At 40.2% G+C, this 27794-nt stretch overlaps 4 protein-coding genes and 2 long non-coding RNA genes across 9 annotated transcripts in view; 2 read left to right on the top strand and 4 right to left on the bottom strand.

Annotated features, from left to right (window-relative positions):
* Positions 1–4339: 4339 nt before the first annotated feature.
* LOC124292713 lies at positions 4340–6395 on the bottom strand. Its single transcript, XR_006902612.1, has 4 exons — positions 6244–6395; positions 5839–5979; positions 5456–5575; positions 4340–5188 (listed from the first exon to the last, which is right to left on the bottom strand). It is a non-coding gene; the product is annotated as an uncharacterized LOC124292713 (long non-coding RNA).
* Positions 6396–8291: 1896 nt separating this feature from the next.
* LOC107216596 (aurora kinase C) lies at positions 8292–10845 on the top strand. Its single transcript, XM_015653836.2, has 5 exons — positions 8292–8730; positions 8918–9540; positions 9714–9848; positions 9975–10365; positions 10495–10845. Exons 2-5 carry the CDS (start codon positions 8945–8947, stop codon positions 10591–10593), a joined length of 1221 nt encoding a protein of 406 aa, XP_015509322.1. The 5' UTR covers positions 8292–8730; positions 8918–8944; the 3' UTR covers positions 10594–10845.
* A 117-nt stretch (positions 10846–10962) lies between these two features.
* On the bottom strand, positions 10963–13253 carry LOC107216595 (eukaryotic translation initiation factor 3 subunit D). The gene is made up of 3 exons (XM_015653834.2): positions 12978–13253; positions 12856–12901; positions 10963–12637 (listed from the first exon to the last, which is right to left on the bottom strand). Exons 1-3 carry the CDS (start codon positions 13149–13151, stop codon positions 11172–11174), a joined length of 1686 nt encoding a protein of 561 aa, XP_015509320.1. The 5' UTR covers positions 13152–13253; the 3' UTR covers positions 10963–11171.
* A 47-nt stretch (positions 13254–13300) lies between these two features.
* On the top strand, positions 13301–16702 carry LOC107216597 (leucine-rich repeat-containing protein 45-like). Its single transcript, XM_015653838.2, has 3 exons — positions 13301–13509; positions 14023–16020; positions 16474–16702. Exons 1-3 carry the CDS (start codon positions 13412–13414, stop codon positions 16556–16558), a joined length of 2181 nt encoding a protein of 726 aa, XP_015509324.2. The 5' UTR covers positions 13301–13411; the 3' UTR covers positions 16559–16702.
* On the bottom strand, positions 16630–19787 carry LOC124292744. Its single transcript, XR_006902650.1, has 3 exons — positions 19333–19787; positions 17326–17667; positions 16630–17079 (listed from the first exon to the last, which is right to left on the bottom strand). It is a non-coding gene; the product is annotated as an uncharacterized LOC124292744 (long non-coding RNA).
* Positions 19788–20534: 747 nt separating this feature from the next.
* The window catches only part of LOC107216580 (intraflagellar transport protein 56), a 65368-nt gene continuing 58108 nt past the window's right edge, over positions 20535–27794 (bottom strand). For 3 of the 4 annotated variants that reach the window (XM_046730493.1, XM_046730492.1, XM_015653850.2), the window contains exon 2: positions 20535–25731. In XM_046730493.1, the coding sequence (XP_046586449.1) occupies positions 24159–25622 (1464 nt within the window). In that variant the 5' untranslated portion in view covers positions 25623–25731 and the 3' untranslated portion in view covers positions 20535–24158. The remainder of the gene's footprint in view (positions 25732–27794) is intronic. The other variant, XM_046730490.1, reaches the window with a different exon arrangement.

Consider the following 27794-nt stretch of genomic DNA (forward strand, 5'->3'; position numbering starts at 1 on the left):
GCGATTTTGAAAAGTGCTGAAATCAATTCTTTCAAGCAATATTCCGACGTAATTTTGCGAGAGAAATCGATTGGGCGCAGTCCCAATACGCTGCGATCAACGCATCGAAAGTTACGGCCAAAAAACGAAAACCCGAATTTTCGACCTTTTTCAGCAGGTGCTTTTTCCTTCGTCATTTCTCTGCTGTCGATCCCACGCTGTTTTCGCTGCGTTTTCTGAGTTCCTGGGGGTCCAATTGGTCAGAAAAGGGTCATACAAATCAAATCGGAGACTAAAAGTTTTTCGCCCAAAAAAACAGCAAGGCTAACCCCTTTGTATTTTTGGCGAAAATTTTCGCGATTTTGAAAAGTGCTGAAATCAATTCTTTCAGGCAATATTCCGACGTAATTTTGCGAGAGAAATCGATTGGGCGCAGTCCCAATACGCTGCGATCAACGCATCGAAAGTTACGGCCAAAAAACGAAAACCCGAATTTTCGACCTTTTTCAGCAGGTCCTTTTTCCTTCGTCATTTCTCTGCTGTCGATCCCACGCTGTTTTCGCTGCGTTTTCTGAGTTCCTGGGGGTCCAATTGGTCAGAAAAGGGTCATACAAATCAAATCGGAGACTAAAAGTTTTTCGCCCAAAAAAACAGCAAGGCTAACCCCTTTGTATTTTTGGCGAAAATTTTCGCGATTTTGAAAAGTGCTGAAATCAATTCTTTCAGGCAATATTCCGACGTAATTTTGCGAGAGAAATCGATTGGGCGCAGTCCCAATACGCTGCGATCAACGCATCGAAAGTTACGGCCAAAAAACGAAAACCTGAATTTTCGACCTTTTTCAGCAGGTGCTTTTTTCTTCGTCATTTCTCTGCTGTTGATCCCACGCTGGTTTCGCTGCGTTTTCTGAGTCCCTGGGGGTCCAATTGGTCAGAAAAGGGTCATACAAATCAAATCGGAGACTAAAAGTTTTTCGCCCAAAAAAACAGCAAGGCTAACCCCTTTGTATTTTTGGCGAAAATTCTCGCGAGTTTGAAAAGTGCTGAAATCAATTCTTCCAGGCAATATTCCGACGTAATTTTGCGAGAGAAATCGATTGGGCGCAGTCCCAATACGCTGCGATCAACGCATCGAAAGTTACGGCCAAAAAACGAAAACCCGAATTTTCGACCTTTTTCAGCAGGTGCTTTTTCCTTCGTCATTTCTCTGCTGTCGATCCCACGCTGTTTTCGCTGCGTTTTCTGAGTTCCTGGGGGTCCAATTGGTCAGAAAAGGGTCATACAAATCAAATCGGAGACTAAAAGTTTTTCGCCCAAAAAAACAGCAAGGCTAACCCCTTTGTATTTTTGGCGAAAATTTTCGCGATTTTGAAAAGTGCTGAAATCAATTCTTTCAGGCAATATTCCGACGTAATTTTGCGAGAGAAATCGATTGGGCGCAGTCCCAATACGCTGCGATCAACGCATCGAAAGTTACGGCCAAAAAACGAAAACCTGAATTTTCGACCTTTTTCAGCAGGTGCTTTTTTCTTCGTCATTTCTCTGCTGTTGATGCCACGCTGTTTTCGCTGCGTTTTCTGAGTTCCTGGGGGTCCAATTGGTCAGAAAAGGGTCATACAAATCGAATCGGAGACTAAAAGTTTTTCGCCCAAAAAAACAGCAAGGCTAACCCCTTTGTATTTTTGGCGAAAATTTTCGCGATTTTGAAAAGTGCTGAAATCAATTCTTTCAGGCAATATTCCGACGTAATTTTGCGAGAGAAATCGATTGGGCGCAGTCCCAATACGCTGCGATCAACGCATCGAAAGTTACGGCCAAAAAACGAAAACCTGAATTTTCGACCTTTTTCAGCAGGTGCTTTTTTCTTCGTCATTTCTCTGCTGTTGATCCCACGCTGTTTTCGCTGCGTTTTCTGAGTTCCTGGGGGTCCAATTGGTCAGAAAAGGGTCATACAAATCGAATCGGAGACTAAAAGTTTTTCGCCCAAAAAAACAGCAAGGCTAACCCCTTTGTATTTTTGGCGAAAATTTTCGCGATTTTGAAAAGTGCTGAAATCAATTCTTTCAAGCAATATTCCGACGTAATTTTGCGAGAGAAATCGATTGGGCGCAGTCCCAATACGCTGCGATCAACGCATCGAAAGTTACGGCCAAAAAACGAAAACCTGAATTTTCGACCTTTTTCAGCAGGTGCTTTTTTCTTCGTCATTTCTCTGCTGTTGATCCCACGCTGTTTTCGCTGCGTTTTCTGAGTTCCTGGGGGTCCAATTGGTCAGAAAAGGGTCATACAAATCGAATCGGAGACTAAAAGTTTTTCGCCCAAAAAAACAGCAAGGCTAACCCCTTTGTATTTTTGGCGAAAATTTTCGCGAGTTTGAAAAGTGCTGAAATCAATTCTTTCAGGCAATATTCCGACGTAATTTTGCGAGAGAAATTGATTGGGCGCAGTCCCAATACGCTGCGATCAACGCATCGAAAGTTACGGCCAAAAAACGAAAACCTGAATTTTCGACCTTTTTCAGCAGGTGCTTTTTTCTTCGTCATTTCTCTGCTGTTGATGCCACGCTGTTTTCGCTGCGTTTTCTGAGTTCCTGGGGGTCCAATTGGTCAGAAAAGGGTCATACAAATCGAATCGGAGACTAAAAGTTTTTCGCCCAAAAAAACAGCAAGGCTAACCCCTTTGTATTTTTGGCGAAAATTTTCGCGATTTTGAAAAGTGCTGAAATCAATTCTTTCAAGCAATATTCCGACGTAATTTTGCGAGAGAAATCGATTGGGCGCAGTCCCAATACGCTGCGATCAACGCATCGAAAGTTACGGCCAAAAAACGAAAACCCGAATTTTCGACCTTTTTCAGCAGGTGCTTTTTCCTTCGTCATTTCTCTGCTGTCGATCCCACGCTGTTTTCGCTGCGTTTTCTGAGTTCCTGGGGGTCCAATTGGTCAGAAAAGGGTCATACAAATCAAATCGGAGACTAAAAGTTTTTCGCCCAAAAAAACAGCAAGGCTAACCCCTTTGTATTTTTGGCGAAAATTTTCGCGATTTTGAAAAGTGCTGAAATCAATTCTTTCAGGCAATATTCCGACGTAATTTTGCGAGAGAAATCGATTGGGCGCAGTCCCAATACGCTGCGATCAACGCATCGAAAGTTACGGCCAAAAAACGAAAACCCGAATTTTCGACCTTTTTCAGCAGGTCCTTTTTCCTTCGTCATTTCTCTGCTGTCGATCCCACGCTGTTTTCGCTGCGTTTTCTGAGTTCCTGGGGGTCCAATTGGTCAGAAAAGGGTCATACAAATCAAATCGGAGACTAAAAGTTTTTCGCCCAAAAAAACAGCAAGGCTAACCCCTTTGTATTTTTGGCGAAAATTTTCGCGATTTTGAAAAGTGCTGAAATCAATTCTTTCAGGCAATATTCCGACGTAATTTTGCGAGAGAAATCGATTGGGCGCAGTCCCAATACGCTGCGATCAACGCATCGAAAGTTACGGCCAAAAAACGAAAACCTGAATTTTCGACCTTTTTCAGCAGGTGCTTTTTTCTTCGTCATTTCTCTGCTGTTGATCCCACGCTGGTTTCGCTGCGTTTTCTGAGTCCCTGGGGGTCCAATTGGTCAGAAAAGGGTCATACAAATCAAATCGGAGACTAAAAGTTTTTCGCCCAAAAAAACAGCAAGGCTAACCCCTTTGTATTTTTGGCGAAAATTCTCGCGAGTTTGAAAAGTGCTGAAATCAATTCTTTCAGGCAATATTCCGACGTAATTTTGCGAGAGAAATCGATTGGGCGCAGTCCCAATACGCAGCGATCAACGCATCGAAAGTTACGGCCAAAAAACGAAAACCTGAATTTTCGACCTTTTTCAGCAGGTGCTTTTTTCTTCGTCATTTCTCTGCTGTTGATCCCACGCTGTTTTCGCTGCGTTTTATGAGTTTCTGGGGGTCCAATTGGTCAGAAAAGGGTCATACAAATCGAATCGGAGACTAAAAGTTTTTCGTCCAAAAAAACAGCAAGGCTAACCCCTTTGTATTTTTGGCGAAAATTTTCGCGGTTTTGAAAAGTGCTGGAATCAATTCTTCCAGGCAATATTCCGACGTAATTTTGCGAGAGAAATCGATTGGGCGCAGTCCCAATACGCTGCGATCAACGCATCGAAAGTTACGGCCAAAAAACGAAAACCCGAATTTTCGACCTTTTTCAGCAGGTGCTTTTTCCTTCGTCATTTCTCTGCCGTTGCTCCTACGCTCTTTTCGCTGCGTTTGCTGAGTTCCTGGAGGTCCAATTAGTCAGGAAAGGGTCATGCAAATCGAATCCGAAACAAAATATTTTGCTTCGCATATGAGACAGTATTCAACGCAGTGTCCTGATTCCAAGACTTAAAAAGGTGATTGTTTGGGATTTTTTTTTTGATAGGGAGAGATAGAACGAAGCTTTTTATAACTTTGAGTGTATTTTAATTCTCATTTGAAAGGTACGAGCAAAAATTTTTATCATCCAACTGTCGCAGAACGGCAGCGTTATTAGCTGACCCGTTAACTGAAGAATATGTCTTTAGTCAAAGGCTGACCATCGAAGGGCCTAGCCTCTTGAGTCTGGAATCGGCAGGAAAGATAAAGTGCGTATTCCTTGGCCGAAACGTTAAAACTAAGTCATTATACATCATATCATACATCATAGATCATACATCATACATTATACATCATACATCATCATACATCATACGTAGTATTCAAGTACGAAACCAAAGTTCGGTTGTTTAGAAAGTGACGTCACCCAAAATTTTTTATCTCGAAATATCAGCTACCCGAATTCATCAGTATGGAAACAACGGCGCAGTTGAGCGAACGGATGAGAATCGCGCTTCGCAGATTTCGAGTACCGGGTTCTCTTCCTCCTGGATCCTGCACTCCGGGTCGGCTTCCTGGTGCAACTCGTCTTTCAGGACAAGCGCTCAGTACTTCCCACGCTTCAGGTACGCTACCTGGTGAAACTCGACTTCCTGGACAAGCGGTCCGTGGTTCTGGCTGTCCAGGTTCTTGATCTGGTGACTCTTGACCAAGCGTTGCATAGTTTCTGCACTCCAGTTCCACTACCTAGTGAAACTCAACTTCCAAGAAAAGCGCTGCGTAGTTTCCGCGCCCAGGTCCGCTACCCCTAACCACCTCCGATCACCTCCAATGACGACCGCTAACCAACTCGAGGTCCAACTCGAATCCTGATAAATATTTACAGTAAAAATTAGAACACAGTACAAATATTGTGTTAGTACGAATATAAATTTTGATTGACACATTTTACCAAAAAGATTATGAGAAAATTATAAAAAATTATAGAAATTTTATCAGCGCATTGATAGCGACTGAATTTTGGTTTGCGCGAAAAATGAATTGAAATAATTTGTTGTAAACATGACGTGTGTAAAAAATTTTAGACAAAATATAATTACAATTGCCAATCAATAATGTAACAATATTTCACTCACCGTGCACAAATCCTCGTCCTCCTCTTCCTAGTCCTCCTCCTCGTCCACCTCGATCACTTGCAGCCACTGCCAACCACCTCCAATGACCACCGCTACCCACCTCGGGTTAGACCTCAAATACTAATAAATATTTTAAGTATTAGAACATATCAAAAATATTGTGTAAGGATTAATGTAATTTTTTTATTGACAGATTTGACCAAGAAGATTACGAGAAAATAATCAAAATTATAGAAATTTTGTTAGCGCATTGAGAGCTACTGAATTCTGGCTTGCGTAACAAATGAATTGAAATGATGTATTGTAAACGAGACAAGTTTGAAAAATTGTAGATAAAATGTAATAACAATTGTAATTAAATATTATAAAAATGTTCCACTCACCGTGTACAAATCCTCGTCCTCCTCGTCCACCATATTCTCCTCGTCTTCCTCGTCCTCCTCCTCGTCGACCTTGATCACCTTCAATCATCGCCAACCACCTCCGACCACCACCGCTAACGACCTCGGATTATACCTAGAATACTAATAAATATTTTAAATATTAGAATACATCAAAAATATTTTGTAAGGATTAATGTGATTTTTGTATTGAAAGATTTGACCAAGAAGATTATGAGAAAATCATAAAAAATTATAGAAATTTTATAAGCGCATTGAGAGCTACTGAATTCTGGCTTGCGCGAAAAATGAATTGAAATAATTTACTGTAAGCGTGACAAGTTTGAAAAATTGTAGATAAAATATAATAACAAATATCAATAAATATTATGAAAATGGTATACTCACCGCGCACAAATTCTCCTCCTCCTGTTTGTGCTCCTCCTCGTCCACCACGATCACCCGCAACCACCGCCAACCACCGCCATCCACTTCGGGTTATACCTCGAATACTAATTAATATTTCAAGTATTAGAACACAACACAAATATTATGTAAGTATTAATATAATTTTTTTATTGACAGATTTAACTAAGATGATTATGAGAAAATTTTTAAAAATTATAGAAATCGTATTAGCACATTGACAGCTACTGAATTTGGGCTCGCGCGAAAAATCCTCCTCGTCCACCTCGTCCTCCTTGTTCCTCATGTTTTCCTCCATCGCCTCGTCCTCCTCGTCCTCTCTTAGAAGTCGAGTTTCCCCGGGTAGTGGACCTGGAGCGCAGGAACCACGGAGCGCTTGTAACCTCAAGTCGAGTTTTATCAGGTAGCGGACCTGGATCGCCGGAACTACGGAGCGCTTGTCCTGAATGTCAAGCTTCACCAGGTAGTGGGCCTTGAGCGAAAAAATTGCGGAGCGCTTGTCCTGGAATTCGACTGTCATCAGGAAGTGGACCTGGAGTGCAGAAACTACGCGGCGCTTGGTCAAAAGTCGCCAGGTCAAGGACCGGAAGAGCCAGAACTACGGAGCGCTCGTTCTGGAAGTCCTGTTCCACCAGGTAGCGGACCTGGAGTGCAGAAACTACGGAACGCTTGTCCCGGAAGTCGAGTTCCACCAGGTAGCGGACCTGGAGCGCAGAAACTACGGAGCGCTTGTCCTGAAACTCGAGTTGCACCAGGTAGCGGACCCGGAGTGCACCAACCACAGAGGTAGAGAATCCGGTACTCGAAATCTGCGGAGCGCGATTCTCATGTGTCCACTCTACTGCGCGGTTGTTTCCAGACTGAGAAATTCGGCTAGCTGATTTTCGTCTATATAGATTGATGACGTCAGGAGAAAAAAATTTCGGGTGACGTCACTTTCTGAACATCCGAAGATTCGACATCCATACTTTGGTTTCGAACTTTAATGCTATGTATGATGTAGGATGTATGATGATGTATGATGTATGATGTATAATGATATAACATAATGTATAATGATTTTAGTTTTTCAGACAAGAAATACGCACTTTATCGATTCTGCCGATTCCAGACTCAAGCGGCTGGGCCTTTCGATGTGCAGCCGTTGACTAAAGATATATTCTTCAGTTCGGGTCAGCTAATAACGCTGCCCTTCTGCGACAGTTGGATGATAAAAATTTTTGGTCCCACCTTTCAAACGTATGTTAAAATACATTCGCAGTTTTGAGAAGCTTCGTTCTATCTCTGCTTATCGAAAAAAAAAATCGCCGACAATTACCTCTTAGGTCTTTCGATTCGATACCTACGATAATTCAACATCGAGAGAGCAAATTAAAAGTTGTTGGAATAATTATGAATATTAATGTTATGGAATACAACGAGCGCGTGTCAAATAGAATCCCATTTCGAAATGAATAATTCTTCTATTGTCATATTACAGCCGTCTTATTGTAGATAATCTAGTTTGTCTCCTGGAAAATTATAAAATTTGTAGCATGCATCACGTATTAATCGTAAATGGATCATATATATTAATATCGTACGTGGACTACATAATACTTCTTGGTCCCTGCATTATTATTACATCTGATATATCATTATCTATGATCTACGTCTACATTCTTCTCTCGGGTACCTATACTTTAATTAAATCACTGTTTTGCTGCGAATTTTGGAAGAAATTTATTCTCATTATTAATTTTTTATATTGCCGACAAGTCGGTAAGTACACACAGGCTAAGTACTGGCTTGGGCATACCATTGCGAAGACTGTGCTACTCGGAAGGTGAATGCAGCCAGCATCATGTCGAAATCGGTAACTCTCTGATCCTCTGCATTAAGTTCTCAACTCTACCATTGGTACATCTCAGGGGGCGCAAGCGCACGACGATTTTCGGTCGTCATACCAAAGCCCATTAGGGCAACCATCTATATATTCTCTAGTCAACGATAGAAAGTTACCTTCTCACACATGCTCACACACGCTTCCGTGTATCCCTACTACGTGTACCGCGCTTCGTGGTTCAACCAATGAATCTCGAGACTTGCGGGAATGTCTAAAACTACCATCCAATAAAAGACCAGCAGTAAAATTCGTTATTTCAAACCACGTAACATCGGTAGTCGTCTACCTGACAAGATTGAATGGGATACACAACGAACCCGTACCGAGAATCCAGAGACTGTTGCAGCTGTGAATTTTAGGTTTTTCTAAGTATATTTCTAGTGAATATTCATTGATTTGTAATAGTTGATACTCTGTCTAGTATTGAATGAATTATTAAATAGTCCGAGCAGCCGTGTAAACAGTTATTATGACCTCTTGATATAACTTCGGACGTAAGGCATGAAAGCACACCGATAAACTACGCTCGAATTTCTCGAACCTGGAGACTCGCACATTTGCAAAAAAAACATCCACTTGTACAGGTAAGCACACAGACTCAGCTTTTTCCAAACATTTTGGTAGACTTGAACGCGTCCATGCCACGCTTTTCTCGTTTATGAAAATTCCGTCTAGAGTTTACACAACAAAATTTTACACACGCTAAATCATTTCCCTGTGTTAAAATAACTGCAATACAAATTATGTAAAATTCCATGTTGACGATTACAGGAATAAATCAATTGGAGGTTAAACATCATGTTGAAAGGAAAAGAAAACCAACCAAGAGCTGGAGTTCCGCAGATGGGTACCGGGCTAAAAATTAACAATATTAAACAGCTAAGGATCTCCAAGGGAACGACAGTGCTGACGGAAATTAGTGCACCGATAAATACCAAGAAGCAAACAATTTCTGAAGATATAAAAGAGGCGCCAAATAAAACTAATGTAGTAAAGAATATAAGCGAGGATGAAAACACAGAGAGAAAAAAAACAATGGATTTAATGCCACCGCCACCACCCCCAAAATTACTTCCACCTGCAAAAGCTACTCAGTCTAGTACAGAAAGTCATAGCAAGAACTCTTCAACTGAAGCTGATTCAAAATCTGCAGGGAAGGTCAAAGCTGCTCAAACTAACGCCAAGAACGATTCGGAAAATGATAAGAAATGGGTTCTTGCTGATTTCGATATAGGACGGCCTTTGGGAAAAGGAAAATTTGGGAATGTTTATCTAGCCAGAGAGAAAAAGTCCAAGTATATTATAGCTATGAAGGTGCTTTTCAAAGCTCAGATAAAAACAGCTGAAGTTGAACATCAAGTCAAAAGAGAGATAGAAATTCAAACGCATCTGAGGTAGTAGCATTGATTTTAGATGTCTTATGTCTAATATATGTCTCAGTTAGGCTGTTAAGTATATTTGATATTTTTCCATAAGAACTGTTTTTATATAATTCAATTCTGAGCGCAACGCCCCTAAAAAAGCTCTAATACCACACAGCTATTGATAACGCAATCATTATTTCCAGACATCCAAATATTTTGAGAATGTATGGATACTTCCATGACGACAGAAGGATTTATTTGATCTTGGAGTATGCACCGAAAGGAGAATTATTCAAGGAATTGAAAGCACAACCAAATGAAAGATTTGATGAAGTGAGGTAAGGACCTTGCTACAAATATTCATTTTAATCATCTATTATCCAGATGGTGTTATAGTACATATAGCGATCAATGATGTATAATAGCAATTAAACACCAAAACTGAAATAATTCATCATTTGCAGAACGGCTACTTACATTTCTCAGTTGGCTGATGCGCTCAAGTACTGTCACAGTAAGAAAGTTATTCATAGGGACATTAAGCCTGAAAATTTGTTGCTTGGAAGTAAAGGAGAATTGAAAATTGCTGATTTTGGATGGTCGGTTCACGCACCTGGGTCCAAAAGAGAAACTCTGTGTGGAACTTTAGACTATTTACCACCAGAAATGGTCCTAGGTGCGACACACGACCACACTGTAGATGTATGGGGAGTTGGTGTACTCTGCTATGAATGTCTGGTTGGCAAACCCCCATTTCTCGCTACAACATACAAAGACACCTACAACAAGATCAAAGAAGCTGATTATAGATGTCCTTCCTACGTCAGCGACGGAGCCCGAAATCTCATTTCTCAGGTGAACATGAATGAGATATAATGACAGCACTTTTTAAACCATTAATTCATAATATGTATCATCAAAGCCTTGTTTTCAATTTTAATCTCTTGATTTGCAAAGTTTCACCTTCATTTTTTTCTTTTGTAGCTACTGGTTGTGAATCCTGAACATCGATTATCGTTAGCCGGCATTTTAAACCATCCCTGGATTGTATCTAACCGAACCATGGAACCAACGAAACAATGAGATTTGCAAATAAATAAATTGTGATGCGATGAATCATTCATCTTTTAATTAATATTATTTTGACGGTATAATGTTTAAGTATCAAAGATGCATAATTTAAATTTGAGATATCTAGTTTTCTAGCACACAGTTAGAATTATTAATGCAACTAATTTCAGATTTCAAATTAAAGGTACTTGATCGTTAATTATATGATACATTTTATCATTATATTAATATTGTTACTCCACACGTACATGCGAAGTTGATAAATCATTTGAAAAAATACATGTTCATTCCTAGATAAGGTGCCTGTGTATTGATTAGTTCCTCCCATCTTTAGTGAATAATTTTGTAAGCGGTGAGCCACATGATTGATAAAAATGTTCATTTAGTCTGTTTATGATCTTTTTATTATTTCTTTACGAAACCTTGGCCCTTACAAAGGAATACAAATGATTAAATTCGTACACAGATTACTGAATCGATTCAGACACAATTTAAAGATATTGAATTACAACAGGTTGGTGAAATTGTGGCACAACTATCAGAGACAGATCAAATGATAATTAGTGACAAAGATTTGTTACACTTTCCAATTAACTCTGAAAAGCGTCATTTCCTGGTTCATCATCATCTTCATCCTCTTCACCCTCACTCTCGAAAGTATTGTCGGGAATATCATAAAGCCGAATCATAGGCTTATTCGGATCTTTCATGATCAAGAATTTCCCGTCTTTTTGCTTCATGCAAATATCAATGATGCAACGCAGAATACCCCATGCGTTGTCCATGTTCAGATTAATTTGCGTCGCGAACTCATTCGGCTTGTACTGCTGTGTTCCCAGGATAACGTGCTTACTAGAATCGCGTACCATGGCACGAGAAACGTACCCGAATTTCAACTGATCAGATCCTGCGAGCAGAGCCTGTACCGTCCACTTGGCGAGCTTGCAGGCATTGTTTCTGAGCTCATTAGCCAAAACTGCACCCCGCTGAGTGTCCAATTTCTGTCTCCATTCAACACCATTAGCAAGTTTAGAATCCCACTCGTTCAAGGCCTTGATAGTTAAGAACTGCAGTTCGTTGTTTGGTCCTTGCATGACAGCATCATGTTCGCAACGGCATATGAGCACAACGCCATTATTCAAGTCCCATTTCCTGTAACGGTAAGCAACGCTGGCAACATCACCTTCCTCTTCTTCAGAGATGAACGGATTACCTTCTTCAAACTTGTATCTCGGTTCGTTTGATTTAAGAACTTGCTGGGAGAAGTTGTGGTTGATAAAAGTAGCTTCAAGAGCTAAATTCCGTGGAGAATTGAGAGAATTGCCGTCATCTTGGGGAGGTTCGACACTTGTTTCGTTTACTGTCAAAAGATCGAATTCTGTATTGTCTCTCTTGTCAAAGAACAGCTTGTCTCCAATCTTTTCAATGACAATGTCCCACGAGTAATTGCTGCGGGTGCAGCACATGATTGTAGCCAAAATAGCATCAGTTGCGTATACAGTGCCCTCTGTCTTGGACAATTTACGAATTATCGGGTCGTCCGTAGTCGTGACAGTATGGAATATACGGTCGATACGCTGCAGTGGTTTTTCATTCTTGACGTTAACTCTGTCGTAAGCTTTGTCGTAATACTCCAAAGACCCGCAGCAAAGTATGTCCTCGACATCCTTGACGCCAGGCAAAGAGAGCTTGGTCAATCTTGGGAAGTCCATCTCCTCAATGGTGACCCAGTCAGGCCTGACAGTAACAGAAGCATCACGGATTTTGATCGGTGGCTGATTCTTATGGTTTCTAAAGCCTTGCTGGCGACCCCAGCGCTTGGGCTGTCCCTTTCGATCGCGTTCTCTGAGCTTAATCCTTCCTAGCTGCTGCATCTGACTAACTCCGCCTCGCTGTCCACCACGACCTCTCATGTTACGCTGATTCTGGCGGAATCTACCACGTTGGTACGGAGGCTTCTGCACTCTGGTTGTGTCCACCAAATGGAAAGTAGACTCATCCTCCTCGTGATAATAGGCGTACTGGCTGCCAGAGCCAAACTGAGACGCATATTTGTCTAAATTAGGGCGAACGAATCGTAATTAATTTCAAATAATCGTGGAGGCTAGCCTAGAAAGTAAAGTGTTTCCGAAGACTCAGAATTCACGGTTTCATCATTTATTACTTTCATTTAATTGAATAATACTTCAAACACGAATAAATGGAAAATATCTGTAGATCCGAAAAGGAAATGTTAGGTTAAAGTGAGCAGTGACGTGGTGGCTGTCAACTTACTAGTGAACTTTTTATCCTGAAAGGCGGCTCCGGTCCAGTCCGATATCTGGGAGATAGGGAGGAGAAATGAGTAACAATTTTTGAGTAGTAAATTTCGCGAGGTAAAGCATATGCCGACAAACCTTGCCGAGCCTGTCGCCCTTCGAGAACGGTTGATAGGGTATATCCTTGAATTGATCCGGCATTTCGCACGGACCCCATCCCGTAGAGTTGTTTTGTACAGCCGGTGCGACAAAGTGAGGTACCTTGTCGATCTTCTTCACATCGTCTTCCACCTGTCCGCCTTCCTCGCTCATTATTGCAGACGCGATTTAACCAGGCATGTATGAAAATGGGAACACACGCGAGACAGCCGCGTCTGTTCCGGAAACAGTGTAGCGGCCGGAAGACCGTGCTGTGCCCAAACGATGGTGGCGACGTCGCGGCGTCGTCGGTACGAACCTCTGACGCCGATCGATATGAAATGAGACGATACGTCAAAATCAAAAAGCGGTTACTCGGAGTTTATCACTCGACAATCAAGGCCTCTGGTTAGTGAAAATTATCAAGCAAGCGCATGAAGATGCTTAAGGATCACGAACTCTTCGTACTACTGTGTGAAAAACGCGGCCTCAAACCACCTTCCGATGTCTTAGAAGCTATCAAAAATGCTAGGTAAGTCGCATCTTGTTGCATCCGACACGACGTCGGTAAGTGCCGCTATTTCTCTTACCGGCGGTGACCGCAGCAAGCTTCGGCGCCACGTTTGCATGGAATTAATTCATTTCCAGGTGTTTTAATCGCCAGGTTCGGATTTTCTGGGCCGCTACTCAGCAGGGCCCGCGCCTGAATATATATTTTTTTACTTTTCATGAATTTCAATTGGATAAAAGTACTTTGACGGATCACTTACCAACGATTCAATACTTCACTCGATTACTCGACAAACCGAAATTATCTTATGCCAGCGAAACTTGAATTTCGACTTGAACTTTTCTGTATAATTCTCAATAACCTTTATTCAAATTTTCCTGCTACAGCATTATAACGATTGTCTCGAATCTTCCGACGGTTTGAATATAAACATCAATGGAACCTGACGAACATTCGCGACGAAAATACACTACGCTCCTTATTGCAATAATTATTATTTGAAATAATATATAACCATACTTTTTTTGATTTCAGTGCAACCGGAGAGCTCCAGCTTTCCCGCGTTTCAATACTGGTACCGATCTGCGAAGTAATTGCTCAAGTATTGATGTCTAGTTCAGCAATAAAGCGGATGGACCTGAGCGACTGCATGCTAAATCTGTCGAAGAGTCTCAGTTGTATTTTAAACGCTCTGTGCGAGGGCTCGAACATGACGTCGCTGAATTTGAAAGGAAACAACATCCACGGTCCGACTGTTGCCCAGCTAGGACAAGTACTCGTTCACAACAATACGCTGAAGTTGTTAAACGTCGAATGGAACAGCTTGGGTTCACACGTTGATTCGTTTACCAAATTTTGCGACGGTTTAACTAAAAATCACAACATAGAGGAATTGGATTTACGTTATAATCAGATATCCCCGTATTGCGCCGAGGCGTTGTGCAAAGTTTTGAGATTGAACAAGTCTTTGAAAGTTCTCGACCTCGCGTGGAACACTATCGGTCTTCAGGGAGGGCAGCTCCTCCTAACCGGAATGCAAGAGAACAAAAACATAGTGAAATTAAATCTGCACGGGAATTGTATACCCGCGGATATAGTGCACTTGATAGAAGAGCGAACCCGTAGCAATCAGAGTCGAAGAATGATTTCTGTAACAAGCATGACCAAAGAAATCGAAAAAGCCAAATCGTTTCTGCAGGTGACAGATAATAAAGAGAAGATCGTCTCGTTCACGGACAGCGACAGCACAATTCAGAGCCGTCTGAAATACAGGAGAAAAAAGAAAAAACGCGTCGAATTATTTAAAAAAGAAATTCCCAGCGGCATGACCGATGATTCGATGGAAAAAACTAGTAACGAATCGGACACGAATTCTCTGACAAACCTGCTCGTTCCCGCGGAGGAAAATTTGAAAAGAGATGAGCCACGGAACGATATTTCCGGGGACGATTCCAGGAAGAATAATAAAATATGCTCGAGTTCCGCCGATGCTGCGACGAATAAAATAAAAGAACTCAATCAGATATTGCAGGACCGTACGACCGCGATAAATCTCTTGACGAACGAAGTCGGGGTCAAAGCTGCTGAAATCGAAGCTGTGAGGTCGCAAATCGATCAACTGCGGACAGAACTGGAACGGGTGAAAGAAGAACGCGATAAACTAACCGGTGAAAAAACAAGAGAGATTCTTGACTTAAAGGAAAATCACAAGGAAATTGAGGAGGGTTGGAAAAAGGTTCACAAAGAACTGGAAGATGCGTACCACAAAGCGTTGTTGCATAAAAAAGAATACGAGGTAAGGATCCGCCGGTATGAGAGGGACATACACAGGAGTTCGTTGGAAATATCATCGCTGAAGGAGAAAATCATTTCGATTACACAAACTTACGAGGATCTAGTATTAAAGGATAAAACAGAGATGCACAGACTGAGAAGAGAGATTAAAGAGCGTGAGAGCAGACACAAAAACGAGATAAGCATTGTTAAGAATACCTTGAGAGACACGACGCAAGCTTTAGAAGACTGCCAGATGCAGTTACAAAAGAGTAGGAGCGAACTCAGGGACGTTACGGAATCTCAGTTGACTTTGAAGGCGAAAATCAATGAGATGGAGCACCTAAACGTGAGGTACTCACGGTCAGAGGAGTCCTTACATAGAGTTAAAGAAGAGAAAGAAAATCTGGAGGAAAAGATAGAGGAAAGCCAACGCACAGTGAGCAGTTTACAGCGTCAAGTCGTCGCACTTCAAAGCGAACTCGTCGAGCCTCAACGACGGTATGAATTGCTCAACGATGAGCTGATCCAAGAGAAGGAAAAGACCAGTAGACTTAAAGAGGAATTGGCGGAAGAACGGGAACGGGCCAAGGAACAAAGTATTCAAATTCAAAAAATGACCTTGCAGATAACTGCCTTGAACACGCAAATCAATGACATACGATCTAGTCACGCGGACACGCTCAGGGAAAGAGATAAGGAAAGAACACAGCTCAAAGATATCATTGCCATGAAGGAACGCGAGATTAACGATCTAAAGTCAGTACCACCTTGATCACCTCTGAATATTATCGACAAAGTCAGTCGTGCTCATCGCACACCACAATTGTCTGAGCAAAAATTAACATGAATACTCAACGTTAATTAATCATACATGCTAATATCAATACGCAATTAAACCCTTGACTGTCGGTGACACACGCATGGGCAAAAAAAGGTCGTGCCACTTTTGTGGCATGGCACATATTTGGGCATTCGAATAAACAACATGTTTTTACTACATCGATTTCATTTCAAAGTCGCTGAATTATAGGATAAATCCATGACGTTTTATTTCCAACACACAAGTGGCACGAAAATCTCATTTTCGCCTGACTCCTAAGGGGTTAATTGCAACCTAGAAGATAATAGTGTAGAAATTAGAATTTAGCATTTTTACAGTGTACCTTTACCTTGAATCTATTTTAACGATGACATACTTGTTTCTTTCAGAGCTGAAGAAGTCCAAAGAGCTGGTCAGCTTTACGCGGCATTCAGTAAATACCTCGGATCCAGAGGACCAAATCCAGTTTTATGACAAAAAATGACCCGTCAGTACGTAATTAAAGTGTTGACATAATTTTCACGACAGCCAGGTGCACGTTTTATACCTTTATATACACGTATTTATTATATACAAATTTATTTATTCTTATACTACAATTTTGACGAATAAACGCGCTCAAAAAATCGACAACTACCCTCGTACGTCCTTTAAAATACGCATCTATGTTTCCCAACTGACGTGCAATCTTTAATGCGAAAAGGTGTAAAAGACTCGACGGCTGGATTCCCTTCATTGTAGCAGCTTAAACGTACCAAGAATCGACTATAATGAGTATTAACGCTATTAGAATCCAGTTGGTATATTGTTCTTCTGTGTATTGTCTGTTTTCAACATATAATGGTTGGAGTTCCATGTAGAGACGGGAAGTTTATACGTGCGAATATGACTGAAAACGACTTACAATTTGCTTTACGCAACTGGTTTCAAACGAAATTGTTTTGCGTCACAAATTTTCGTTGTGCCTACCTTCCATTATGATCCTTCGTAGGTATCTATAAACAAATAATTCCTGGTTATAAATTCACCGATCGGCACGCTTGCAAGATGAACGAAATTTGCGTCATCCTAAACAATGCCGAACCGTTTCGCTCGCGTCATTGGCGAATTATATAAACATCACCAATTATCGCGAAGAATAATTTAGATCGTGAGTTATCATCCTTTCAACGGAAATAATTATTCTTCGTGTAAATACAAACCGCAGAAATTGTTGTTTTAACCTTGCTTTTACCACTAACCTGCAGTAGACGTCAATCAGAAAAATTATCTGTGGCCATTCGTCGCATTCAATCATTTCCTTTCCACGTATAGCATACGTATTGAAAAATTAATCCATGATCGATTCACAGAACTACAGTCACAAGCATTATACAGGGTCAAGAATTTCGAATAATTTATTCATCGTTCGCTTCTATACGTAATGCTTCATTCGTGGTTTTCGCTCGAAACTACCACCCACGATAATGTGAAGAGCCAAATGCGATACAGTTCGAATTTCCAACTGATTAGACAGGCCGAGTTTCATCAAATTTCACGAGCCCGCGGACACCCGCGGATTCGATAACGCTGTATCATTTTACCTGTGAAATTGAACCTCTGAATAGAATTCAGACTGGGATAATATACAGCAGATTATTTTTAACCAAATAACAAGTTATATTCATCATAATGAAATAACTGAGCAAAACATCGAAAATACTGAAACCGCAATTTATTACAAGGACACGTTGATTTTAGTCATGCATAGATCTGGGAAATGAGAGCGGTAAAAATTACAGAAACGGCAAACCACGTCATGTCCATAATCGCTGGTTCGACGGCATTGCAAACCCATGCACACAGACAATCGCCGGTGAATTTTCCCGAAACTTGTGCAGTCATCGACCATTTCGTACTACTACGCATGATTCATCACTTTGTTCGGTAATTTGTTGTATCATTATTATTCAGCTTCCGCTTCGAAGAGTTGACGGATAGATTGTACTTCTGACTGATTGTAAATATTACGATTGAAACCGTATAACTTACGTAAGTTGAACTTCGCCTGACGCACAAAGGCGCACGTGCTAAGAATTATGTATTGTTTGTATGCAGGCCTTAAAGGGGGCTTTGAAGAACTTGATGTGTTTGAACGGAATTCTGCAACTTGGCACTTTCTCCTGTTTTTTTTTTTTTTCACAGGAATCAAAAACCAACCGCTACTTGGAGTCAAAATCTTTTTAATTCCAATTAGCTTGTTAATATATGTAAATATGGACGTGTGAAATAATTTAGTCCGTAAATTCATTGCATGAAAAGAATGCGAAAAGAAGCGATTGAATTTTGTACTTTTAAATTTATTGGGAAAGATGTCGATTACTGACTGGAATTACAGATTTTGCATAAAGAAGAATGTTTTTTCCTCCTCTAGGCTGCTAGATATAAAAAGACCTGAAACAAAAGCAAGATTGAATAGAACTCTACTTCAACCGTATTTACTTGACGCTATTCCCGTTATTTGCAAAAATAATAATTTTTAGCAAAAATATATTTGATTTAGCTAAATACTAAAAGGTGGTTTTGCTGATTTTTATCAGAATCTACTACATTTAAAGTTAAATTCAGCCAAATTAATGAATCATTTTATAGAAGTCGTTACATGCGTCGTGTGGTTTTTGGTGAACGAAGAAATTCACCTTTTCGTGAATAAAGAATAACAAGGTATAGAAACCGCGTCGATTGAGACAAAAATCATCAGAATCCATAGATATTATCGGACGAAAAATCAATGAAACCTTCCTTCCAGCAAGTGTGTGTGCGAATCTACGTTCGTAGATGACTCTCAAGACCTCAAATCTGACCTTTTATTCTCATCACTCTTAACAGAACAGAAAAAAGTGGAACGTTAACAGAATTCCGTCTACAAATCTCGCCTTTCACAACGACATTGTAAACACTCTGTTATCAAAGAACAAAGATATCCCAATTATTCGGAGATACATCATTTTAAGGTGCAGTATTGCGTATCCCTTCAACTATAATCAATGTGAAATGTCGTACACTTATCTAAAACGTTGCATCACGGTCCCTGTTCAAATAAGACATCTCGTCGGTGTAAGTTAATTTTAAAAACTGGCCATATATTGAAGGAAAAATGTTCAACAACCGTGCGTACGTGTGACATGATACAAAAATGAGACGTTCCGAATGCGGTTGTAATAAGTATAGGTACACAAGATACGAGAACAATAAAAACTTGAACGTACCTGGACAAAGTCTCTTCTCCGGTATATCTGCGTTATATAAATCTACGCGTATCGCATCAACGTATTTTTCGTCTCGATACCCTTGTAATCAAATTCGAGGGAATCGGTGTCACATGCTCAACAAACTGATATCAAATGACAGTTGAAAGATCTGGCGTGAATCGAACTCCAAGGTGCACAACAAATCCCTCGATACCTGGAATCGAGCAGATAACTGTTAATTTAATACAAAGGATCACGTTCACCGCGATCACTTTTATTCCGTACAGCAAATTTTCTAATCTACACGGCTCCTTTTGTCTTGGGGAAAAAACAAACCGCATTAATCTGATTGTCAGTCGCGGTTAGTTTCTGTTATGGTAAATACCAACCGCGACCACCGGAGCATGCGAATATTAGAAACGTCTGTCGCTACAGCCTCTCAAGTTGATTGTGAGACTATATTTAGTGACAAGCACAAGTTTGACCTTTGTCGTTTCAATGTTTCGCAAAAAATTTACAATTCAACATGCCGAAGTTAGTGACGTTACTGTGACGATTCATGTCGAGTGAAAACTGCAAATTGTAATAAAATAACACACAGTCATATTTTGAAATCCAAGTTTGTTTGGATGCATTGTAAACTTAAAAATAGCGAATATATTCCCAATGTTTTGTTACGATAACGTTAACAACTTCAACCTCGTTAATATTCAGCTCCGCACGTGGCTGTAATAAAGTAGAAACGTACTATCGACGTATGTACGTATCCAATAAGCTGAGTTCCACGCATATCATTGCGCAACAATAAGTTACAATATAAGACAATATCGTGACATTGACGTATACGATCAGCTCCGTATTTCCAGGAACGAACATCGTATATATACAGCCGATACTTACGTAACCCGAGGGTAATGGGGGTCTCTTGTATACCGCACGATTTGAACGAAGTGAAAATATTATATTGCATATTGTATCTATTACTGCAACGAGGCGTTCTAAGGTCGGACAATAATAAAAACTGTCCACTGTGTAACATTTTTTTTTAGTTTATTTTTTTCTACTCAAATACCTGTAAGCTATTCAATGTTTAGAATAAAATTTACTTCTCACGCCGATGGGATGAGAGATTGTTAGGCGAGAATGAAAATGGAGACGAAAAAAATTTACACCAATGTATATAGGTAATAAATAATTTTCTTTAATAATTTAACTTGTGGTTTATACAATTTGGGCTTCATTATAATATAAAATACATGGTTTCGAGACTAACCTATATGTAGATGCGTTTGTCTACTTCATTGTATACTTATACGTAAAGCCAATCAAGGGATTTGTTGAGGCGGATGAAAAAAAGGAAATATTATTATATTGTCTAACAAGGAGGCAAACTCGGAGGCAAAATGATGAAAACAATTTCAACACAGTCTCTCTCTATATTTACCCCGGTTGCTTACTAAATTTACAAGTGTCGAGAGATATTTCTCGCTCGACGATTTTGTCAATTGTCGTTTTAACATCGTGATAGATAAGGGGAGAGAGACGCGTGTGCGTGATGAATGTGTGACGATCTTGTTTTAGCTGAACATCACACTAACGGATCCCAGACTTCGGTCGAAAATTTCAAGGTTTTATTTTTAATACACATCCGCTTCCCCCCAACAAATTCACCGTTTTCAGTTATAAATTATGTTCAATATACAACACAAATATTATAGTTGAACTGGGAACGTTTTGGCAGTACTTGCAGGATGCAGCATTAGTATTGTTATTTTTTTTACATAATATCTTCGAAAAGTTTACAATGCGCGGATGCTTTTATTTATTCGGCGATCAGCTCGATAGAGATGATATTACATCCGTGATATATGTATGTAGAGCAGAAAAATTTTTCTCAGGATTTTTAACTTGCTACGTATAAAACTGTATACCTACTACCTTATTGTTTTTCTCTTTTCTTAATCGTTATTGGGAAATGGAGACGAGAAGAACAATGAAAAGACAATAAGTTGTAAAAGAGAAAGGAGAAGTCCAATAATATTTCGGAAGCATTTCGATCGCAGACCGTCAGATACTTTCTATAGCTGAAATTACACACATAATAGTGACATCTCTAATATAGAGACGAATTTCCGTTAACTAATCTAAAGTGCGATTAAAAACAAAAAAAAGAAATGCATGCACGCACGCAAAAGTAATAATTACCTACACCTTATCTAGAAACTTAAAAATTTCAGTTATTAGCCAATGCTGTCAGTTTGTTTTTACATACGTGGGTGTACGCATAACTTGAATAATTATTATCAAATTACACAGTTGCGCAGTATACGTGTGTGTGTGTGTGTGTGTGTGTGTTCATGTTCGTCTTTTGTGTAACGACATAATATCAACTGAATTGTAGGTATATAGATATAATACATCTATTATCCGTCACGTAAACCTACATCTATATCTACACCTATACCTGCATACACATGTTTTATATTTAAAGATACCAAACAGAAGATCGATGGACAATATTATCATTATTGCTCTAATTTTAGTTCAACAGTTTAATTTCTCTTATTTATTTCCTACAGTTCAATTTTTCAGCCGATTTTTCGACACCTGTACGTTGGCAACTCTAGTGGATTCGACGTTTCAGAAAGAATTAGGAGCCAGCTATTTTTTTCGGGCTTACGTATCATAAATCAATGAGCCACTTTTACTTGCTGTTAATGTGTGTGAAAGATATACCTATATAATACAGCTAACTGAAGACGTGTAAATTTCAATTATTTATTTACTTTGCTTTACCCGTCTCTGTCACTTTTAGCATTTACACCTCTTTTCTCACAAAGCCATGCTCACTTATATAATATGAATGTGCAAAGATGAAATGAAGGTGAAGTTCATCGTCGAACAACTCGTTGGTTTCTGTTTGTTTCATACGTTCCTTCTTTTTTTTTCCGTTGCTACGTCAGTACGTTATTTTACACTTTTAGCACAGCTATTTTAGGACCTAGATGCGGGAGATTTTCATATGATTTAAATAATGGATATAAACTGTGCACGTTGAGAAGTAGAAAAATAAAATTCAGCAACACAGTTTATACTGCAAGGAAACAACCGAGTGCATTCCATGGTGATTAAAAATTTACACAATGCGTGCAGACGGCAGAATAGAAAGAAGAAAACAACTATAGATTAATATTTTCATCGTTATCTGGCTGAGATTTTGCACCGTCACACTGAGTTATTGGATTTTCTAATTGTAATACATAACACGGTATTCAGTGCTTAAAATTTATTTCTTTTCATACTTTTGTCTTTTTTCCATCCCATCAAGGAACGTCGAAAAATGTATACGAATTTTTGAAAAGAATGCCGAATGTATACATTAAGAAGAAGCCTAATTTCGTTTTCACCAATTTCAAAGCACCATATATATATAACTAAAATTATTACCCTTGGAGATTAGCGACTGATGTAACTAGACTCTCAGATCGCGTTCACTCGTTTAACAATCAGGGTATGTATATGGTACCCTGACTCGCATGGGTTGAATAAAACACATTTTACCGTAACGGACGTTTTACCAATAGCGTAGAACCCAAATATCTAATTATCATAATGATTCGTTGTGTAATGTAAACGTTTCGGTCGCATAAAGACATTATTATGCTGCAGAATCGGGATGATGTTTGTAGTTTTTAAAACGTTCAACATTAAAACGGATTAAACGTAAAACGATTAGAATTTGGTAAAGAAAGAACGATAAAAGGAAAGTTGTACAATTTAAAAACGTTGTAATACTAGAGGTAGACTTCTTTCCCTCTGTCTATCGCGTCCCCTCAATTCTTTGGTTATAACAGAGTTTATACTATCGTTGTTGTTATTAATATTATTATTATTATTATTATTATCATTATTATTATTATCATCATTATTACCCGGTTCTCTAACCTATCGTTCACGCGATATCATAAGTTATATATCGTACAGTGTGTAGAAAGCAATAATTTAATATAGTTCGTTATATTAACGTAAGCTACTTTTCTGCACGAATCTGAGATTATATTTGTTACGTCTTTATAACTTGTGAATGTTATACTATTATTATTACTATTATTATCATCATTAGATACTTTTCGCAATTTGTTCATCCAATTATATTAATATTATTATAATGTTTATTATTGTTATTGTTATTGTTATTATTAGTATTATTATTATTCTGGTTCTTGACTGTGTAGATTAGTTTCGACATATTTTCTGTCTTATCCTCCTTTTGTTTCCTTCCTTGTATTTCTATTCCTTTTTTTCACGCACCTACTTGATTGGTACCGAATTTTTGTGTTTCGTTTCGTCACGATTCATTTCGTCCTATTTTATTATCATATAAACAAGCGTCATCTAGGAACCTGGCTCTAGTTGAGATTTGACGTCCGTCGTTTCCTTGCAAACTATCTTTACACGCATAACGCCTACCTTGCCGTACGTTGCGGTTTCTATACAAAAATAAATCACTACTGTATATATCCGTATAATGTATATACATATACCTGTATAAGGATTTATACATATTTTTATACCGAGTAGGTACATATACATTATACGTAGAAATTTACCCTTAAATAAGTATTGGAAGATGCGCTATAACGGTAGCAGTAGTAGCGGTAGTAGAAGTAGTAGTGGTAGTTGTGCAACAGTAGTAGTAATGATAATATTAATATAATAATAAATTGTCAACGTCCATTTTTCTCGTGTTATTACATGTACTTCCCCGTATGTAATTCGCACATTACGATCCCGTTAATAAGAGGAGAATCACGATGATACTTGTCGTAGAATCGACAAAATAATCACTCGGTGTAAGGATACTCCGTAATATAATTCCTGAGTGGTGCCGGCAATTCCTTGGTAGATATTTTGCTCCTGTTAATAGCGAGCCTCGCAAAATGTGACAAGGACCTGACCTCCTTGGCAATAGGTTTCGTTAGATAAATCTGACTGTATAGCTGCCCGCTGTGATCGACCCAAACCTCCTTCTGCTCCTTCATCTTCTTCGAGTACTCTATATAATACTCGATCATTTTAATAGGGCAATCGAACATCGGCATCAACGGCGCCATGCGGGGTTCGGCGTCGAGTCGAAACTTCCCGCAGAGATAGTGAACCCTTACGGCCGTCGGTCCACGGGCAGTTTGAACGGAAACGGCGTACATGTACCGCTTGTCCGAGCTATCCCTCATCAGCCACGATCCTACCGGAGAATTGTTCAGTAGAGCGGCGCTCTGCTGCCAACTGAGACCCTCGTGGTACCATCCGGATATCTGGAGTACCCTCTGAGCGGCGCTGATTCTCTCCAAGTCGGTGCTGTTGTTCCCGGAGTTCCCGTTCGTTCCCCAGGGAAATGGCAGTACCCAGGAAACGGGAGTGGTCGGGCTGTTGTCCTCGCGATCGCAGCCGTATCCGGCATTCCCGAAAGCCTCGGGTTCGACGATTCCACCGCCGTGGAAGTTGTTCCGACTCCTAGAGCTGCTCGAACTCGGCACGGAGTTAGCTGTCGCAGTTATACTGACGGTGCACTGACCGACGTTCGGCGGAAGTTGGAGGGTCGCGTTGACCTGGATGACGGTTCCGGCAGCGGCGGAAACCGCCGAAGATTTCGTCATGTTCGCCGGACCGACCGACCCTGTCAATTTCGGCACCTCGCCGTTTTTCCTCCGCGTCCAGTCCGCGTAATCCTCGGCCTCGGGGAACCGGAAGTCGAAGGCGGTGCCCGCCGAGCCGGAATCCACGGACGCCCGCGTTCCCGGAAGCTCCTGACACCCGCTCGGCGGTGGGAAAAGCATCGGATGGGGGTTCTGGAATATTCCCCTCTGGGGATTCGGCTCGGGGATCAATGCCTCGATGTTACGCTTCTTCCCCGTTGCGGTCAAATCCCGGGTGTCTCCGATCTGACTGTGAGACGATATCCGACCGTCGATCGGCGACGAGGAACGGCTGCCGCTTTTCCCATCCATCTGAAACTGCTGCTCAAGTTTCGGCTGATCGCTACGGAGTATCAAATTCGTGAATTCGTTTTGGTTGTTGTAAAGCGCGTCCTGCGCCGCTCCCAATCCGTGAATTATCGCGGGACCCTGGAGGATGGTCGGTGAGTTTATCACGCAGCCTCCGCCGTGAAGATAGCCTCGGGGCACGAGAAAATCGCCCCCGCAGGTCGTCGAGAACTGATCCCTCGGCATCGACGGCATCAGCGACGAATCGCAGCATCCCGGTGCCGGGAATCGGTGTCGACAGTTTGGGCACATCAGAGTCAACATCACGATATCTCTCTCTCGCTTTGCGCTCTCGTTTCAACTCCTCTCTGTCTCTATCGTCAAACGGACAACATTCCCTTATACGGCGTTGGTTAACGACCACGATGTCAGTCTGCAACAATGAACATTGAGAAAAAACTCGAGTTAGTTTTGCGTCTTGCATAAATGACGTGTTTAAATATACATATATGTATATGAAGACCGAATACGCGAATGATTATAATATTCTCGGTCAGCAGGAATAAAGAAAACGTTGAATACGAGTATATGATGTACGGAGAAAAATGCTTTACATTTTACGGGTTTTGATATAGTATAAATCAATTACGCATTGTTTGTTCCGTAAACACAAGAGGTCTTTTACCGATTATAGAAGATCGTGTCGCGTATCGTGCGACATTGAATAAGAAAACTTTTTGTAAACTTTACCGCCATCCGAGAATTCGAGTTATCAACACGTGTGGTGATCGAAGCCACATTCGTCTCATTTTAACAATAAGTACAAATAAGAAAGTTTCGTAAATGGGTGAATAGACGATGATATACGGAACCATAAGAAAAAAAAAAATATGAGACAACGAAAAGCGACCGAAGTAAAAGATTTCGCAATAAACACGCGCCAACTAATTTACCGTTATATCATACAAAAGATTGTTAAAACGAGTACGAGTGACAAACCATCGCATAGTTAACGTTTGGTAATTATCAAACTTGCATAGTTCAAAGAAGGACGTGGAGGAGGAGAAGATGAAGATAACTTTCCATGAAATTGTCATGGCCTACAATACCGCCGCACAGCAGGTATAAGGGTTTATACCCATAACAACGAAGAGTCAACACAATTCCCAAACTTCCAACAACTTTCCTCTATACCAAGAATCTCTCGCGGATATTTGAAAAACAAGTCGTCGACTTCGTGCTCGGGATTAAATAAAGAAAAACATTTGCATTCCGACATTTTTCACGGAAAAGCTATTCCAAGTTGAACGTTTCGAATCTCACGTACGAAAATACGTGTCGTACAAGGTTCGGAATTCGGTTATTCGTTGTTTAACAGTTGACCATATTTGTTTGTTCTTTCTTCTTCAAATGATAAATAGTATTGAAAGTCGGAGTGCGAAATCGAATTTTTTAACTTCAAGCCTTCCGCGAAGATAGTTCGCCAAGAACGTGAAAATTATACATTTATTAATAAACTCAGAATTTACGTATTCTCCGAACATATTTATTGCTTTTCCGAACAGAAATCTCGTCACTCGATTCTATTTACTCATTCAAACGATAACTAATATCGACTTTCAGGAATCGTTACGTTTGTCCACATTGGCGAAAACAGAACACATCGAATATATAAAACATTTCCGAAAACATGAAATTTGAGGTGAAAAGAAAAAAAACGAAAATTCCACGGTACAATTTCAGGTTTTACAATACTCAAAGCAAACAAAAATAACGAGGCGTGTCGGGTTTGAAAACAACGCAAACCCAACAAGTCGATCTTGAAAAAAATAGTAGAAATCCTACCTAACAAGGTACACAACTTTTTCTTTTTTATTTTTGTTTCAGTTTTATAACTATCAATAGTTTTTTGTTTTTTTTTTCTCTCTCTCTCTTCCTCCTCGACGATAACAATATTTCGACGACGTTGAGGAAAAGAGAATGGAAACGAGTTTCAGAGTGAGCCGAAATATTCTCAGGATCGGCGGGTCGCTCGGACGAGTTGGCCTAAACCAAACGGAGAAAACCAGAGTCTCTAAGCATATAAACTGTGCCGTGCAAGCAACAGCAGCAACGACGAAGACTCTCGGTCTTCATCTCTCCTCTCCTATCCAGCAACGGACCAACTTCGCCGTTTCTAAGAAGGTTCTATTGCCGGAGTGCACTTCGCCATAAAGGTTTCCTTTACGTGCTGCAACGGCAGCAGCAGCAGCAACAGCAGCGAGAGCTCTCCTCTCCATCTCCTCTCATCGTCAGCGATCCGAAGGTGAATATACGTATATAATTTATACGTACGCATACACACGAGATACCGGAATGTTATTGGATTTCCGCGAATAGTTTATTAAATTGCGTCATTTCATTGAATTTCACATACCTGCCGTATGCGGCATCTACGTCATATACAACATATAGGTTAAGAGGTATTGCACAAGCAACGGGACAAAATGCTACCGT

The sequence above is a fragment of the Neodiprion lecontei genome, chromosome 2, assembly GCF_021901455.1.
Source record: "Neodiprion lecontei isolate iyNeoLeco1 chromosome 2, iyNeoLeco1.1, whole genome shotgun sequence".
In the NCBI taxonomy this organism is placed as follows: Eukaryota; Metazoa; Arthropoda; class Insecta; order Hymenoptera; family Diprionidae; genus Neodiprion; species Neodiprion lecontei.

Bases quoted from the DNA above. Each gene is read 5' to 3' on its own strand.
- LOC107216596 (XM_015653836.2), top strand. From the start codon at position 8,945: ATGTTGAAAGGAAAAGAAAACCAACCAAGAGCTGGAGTTCCGCAGATG. The intron at 9,541-9,713 runs GTAGTAGCATTG...CATTATTTCCAG, and splicing joins GAAATTCAAACGCATCTGAG to ACATCCAAATATTTTGAGAA. The intron at 9,849-9,974 runs GTAAGGACCTTG...CATCATTTGCAG, and splicing joins GAAAGATTTGATGAAGTGAG to AACGGCTACTTACATTTCTC.
- LOC107216595 (XM_015653834.2), bottom strand. From the start codon at position 13,151: ATGAGCGAGGAAGGCGGACAGGTGGAAGACGATGTGAAGAAGATCGAC. The intron at 12,902-12,977 runs GTTTGTCGGCAT...CCTATCTCCCAG, and splicing joins AGGGCGACAGGCTCGGCAAG to ATATCGGACTGGACCGGAGC. The intron at 12,638-12,855 runs GTAAGTTGACAG...GCCCTAATTTAG, and splicing joins TCAGGATAAAAAGTTCACTA to ACAAATATGCGTCTCAGTTT.
- LOC107216597 (XM_015653838.2), top strand. From the start codon at position 13,412: ATGAAGATGCTTAAGGATCACGAACTCTTCGTACTACTGTGTGAAAAA. The intron at 13,510-14,022 runs GTAAGTCGCATC...TTTTGATTTCAG, and splicing joins GAAGCTATCAAAAATGCTAG to TGCAACCGGAGAGCTCCAGC. The intron at 16,021-16,473 runs GTCAGTACCACC...TGTTTCTTTCAG, and splicing joins CGCGAGATTAACGATCTAAA to AGCTGAAGAAGTCCAAAGAG.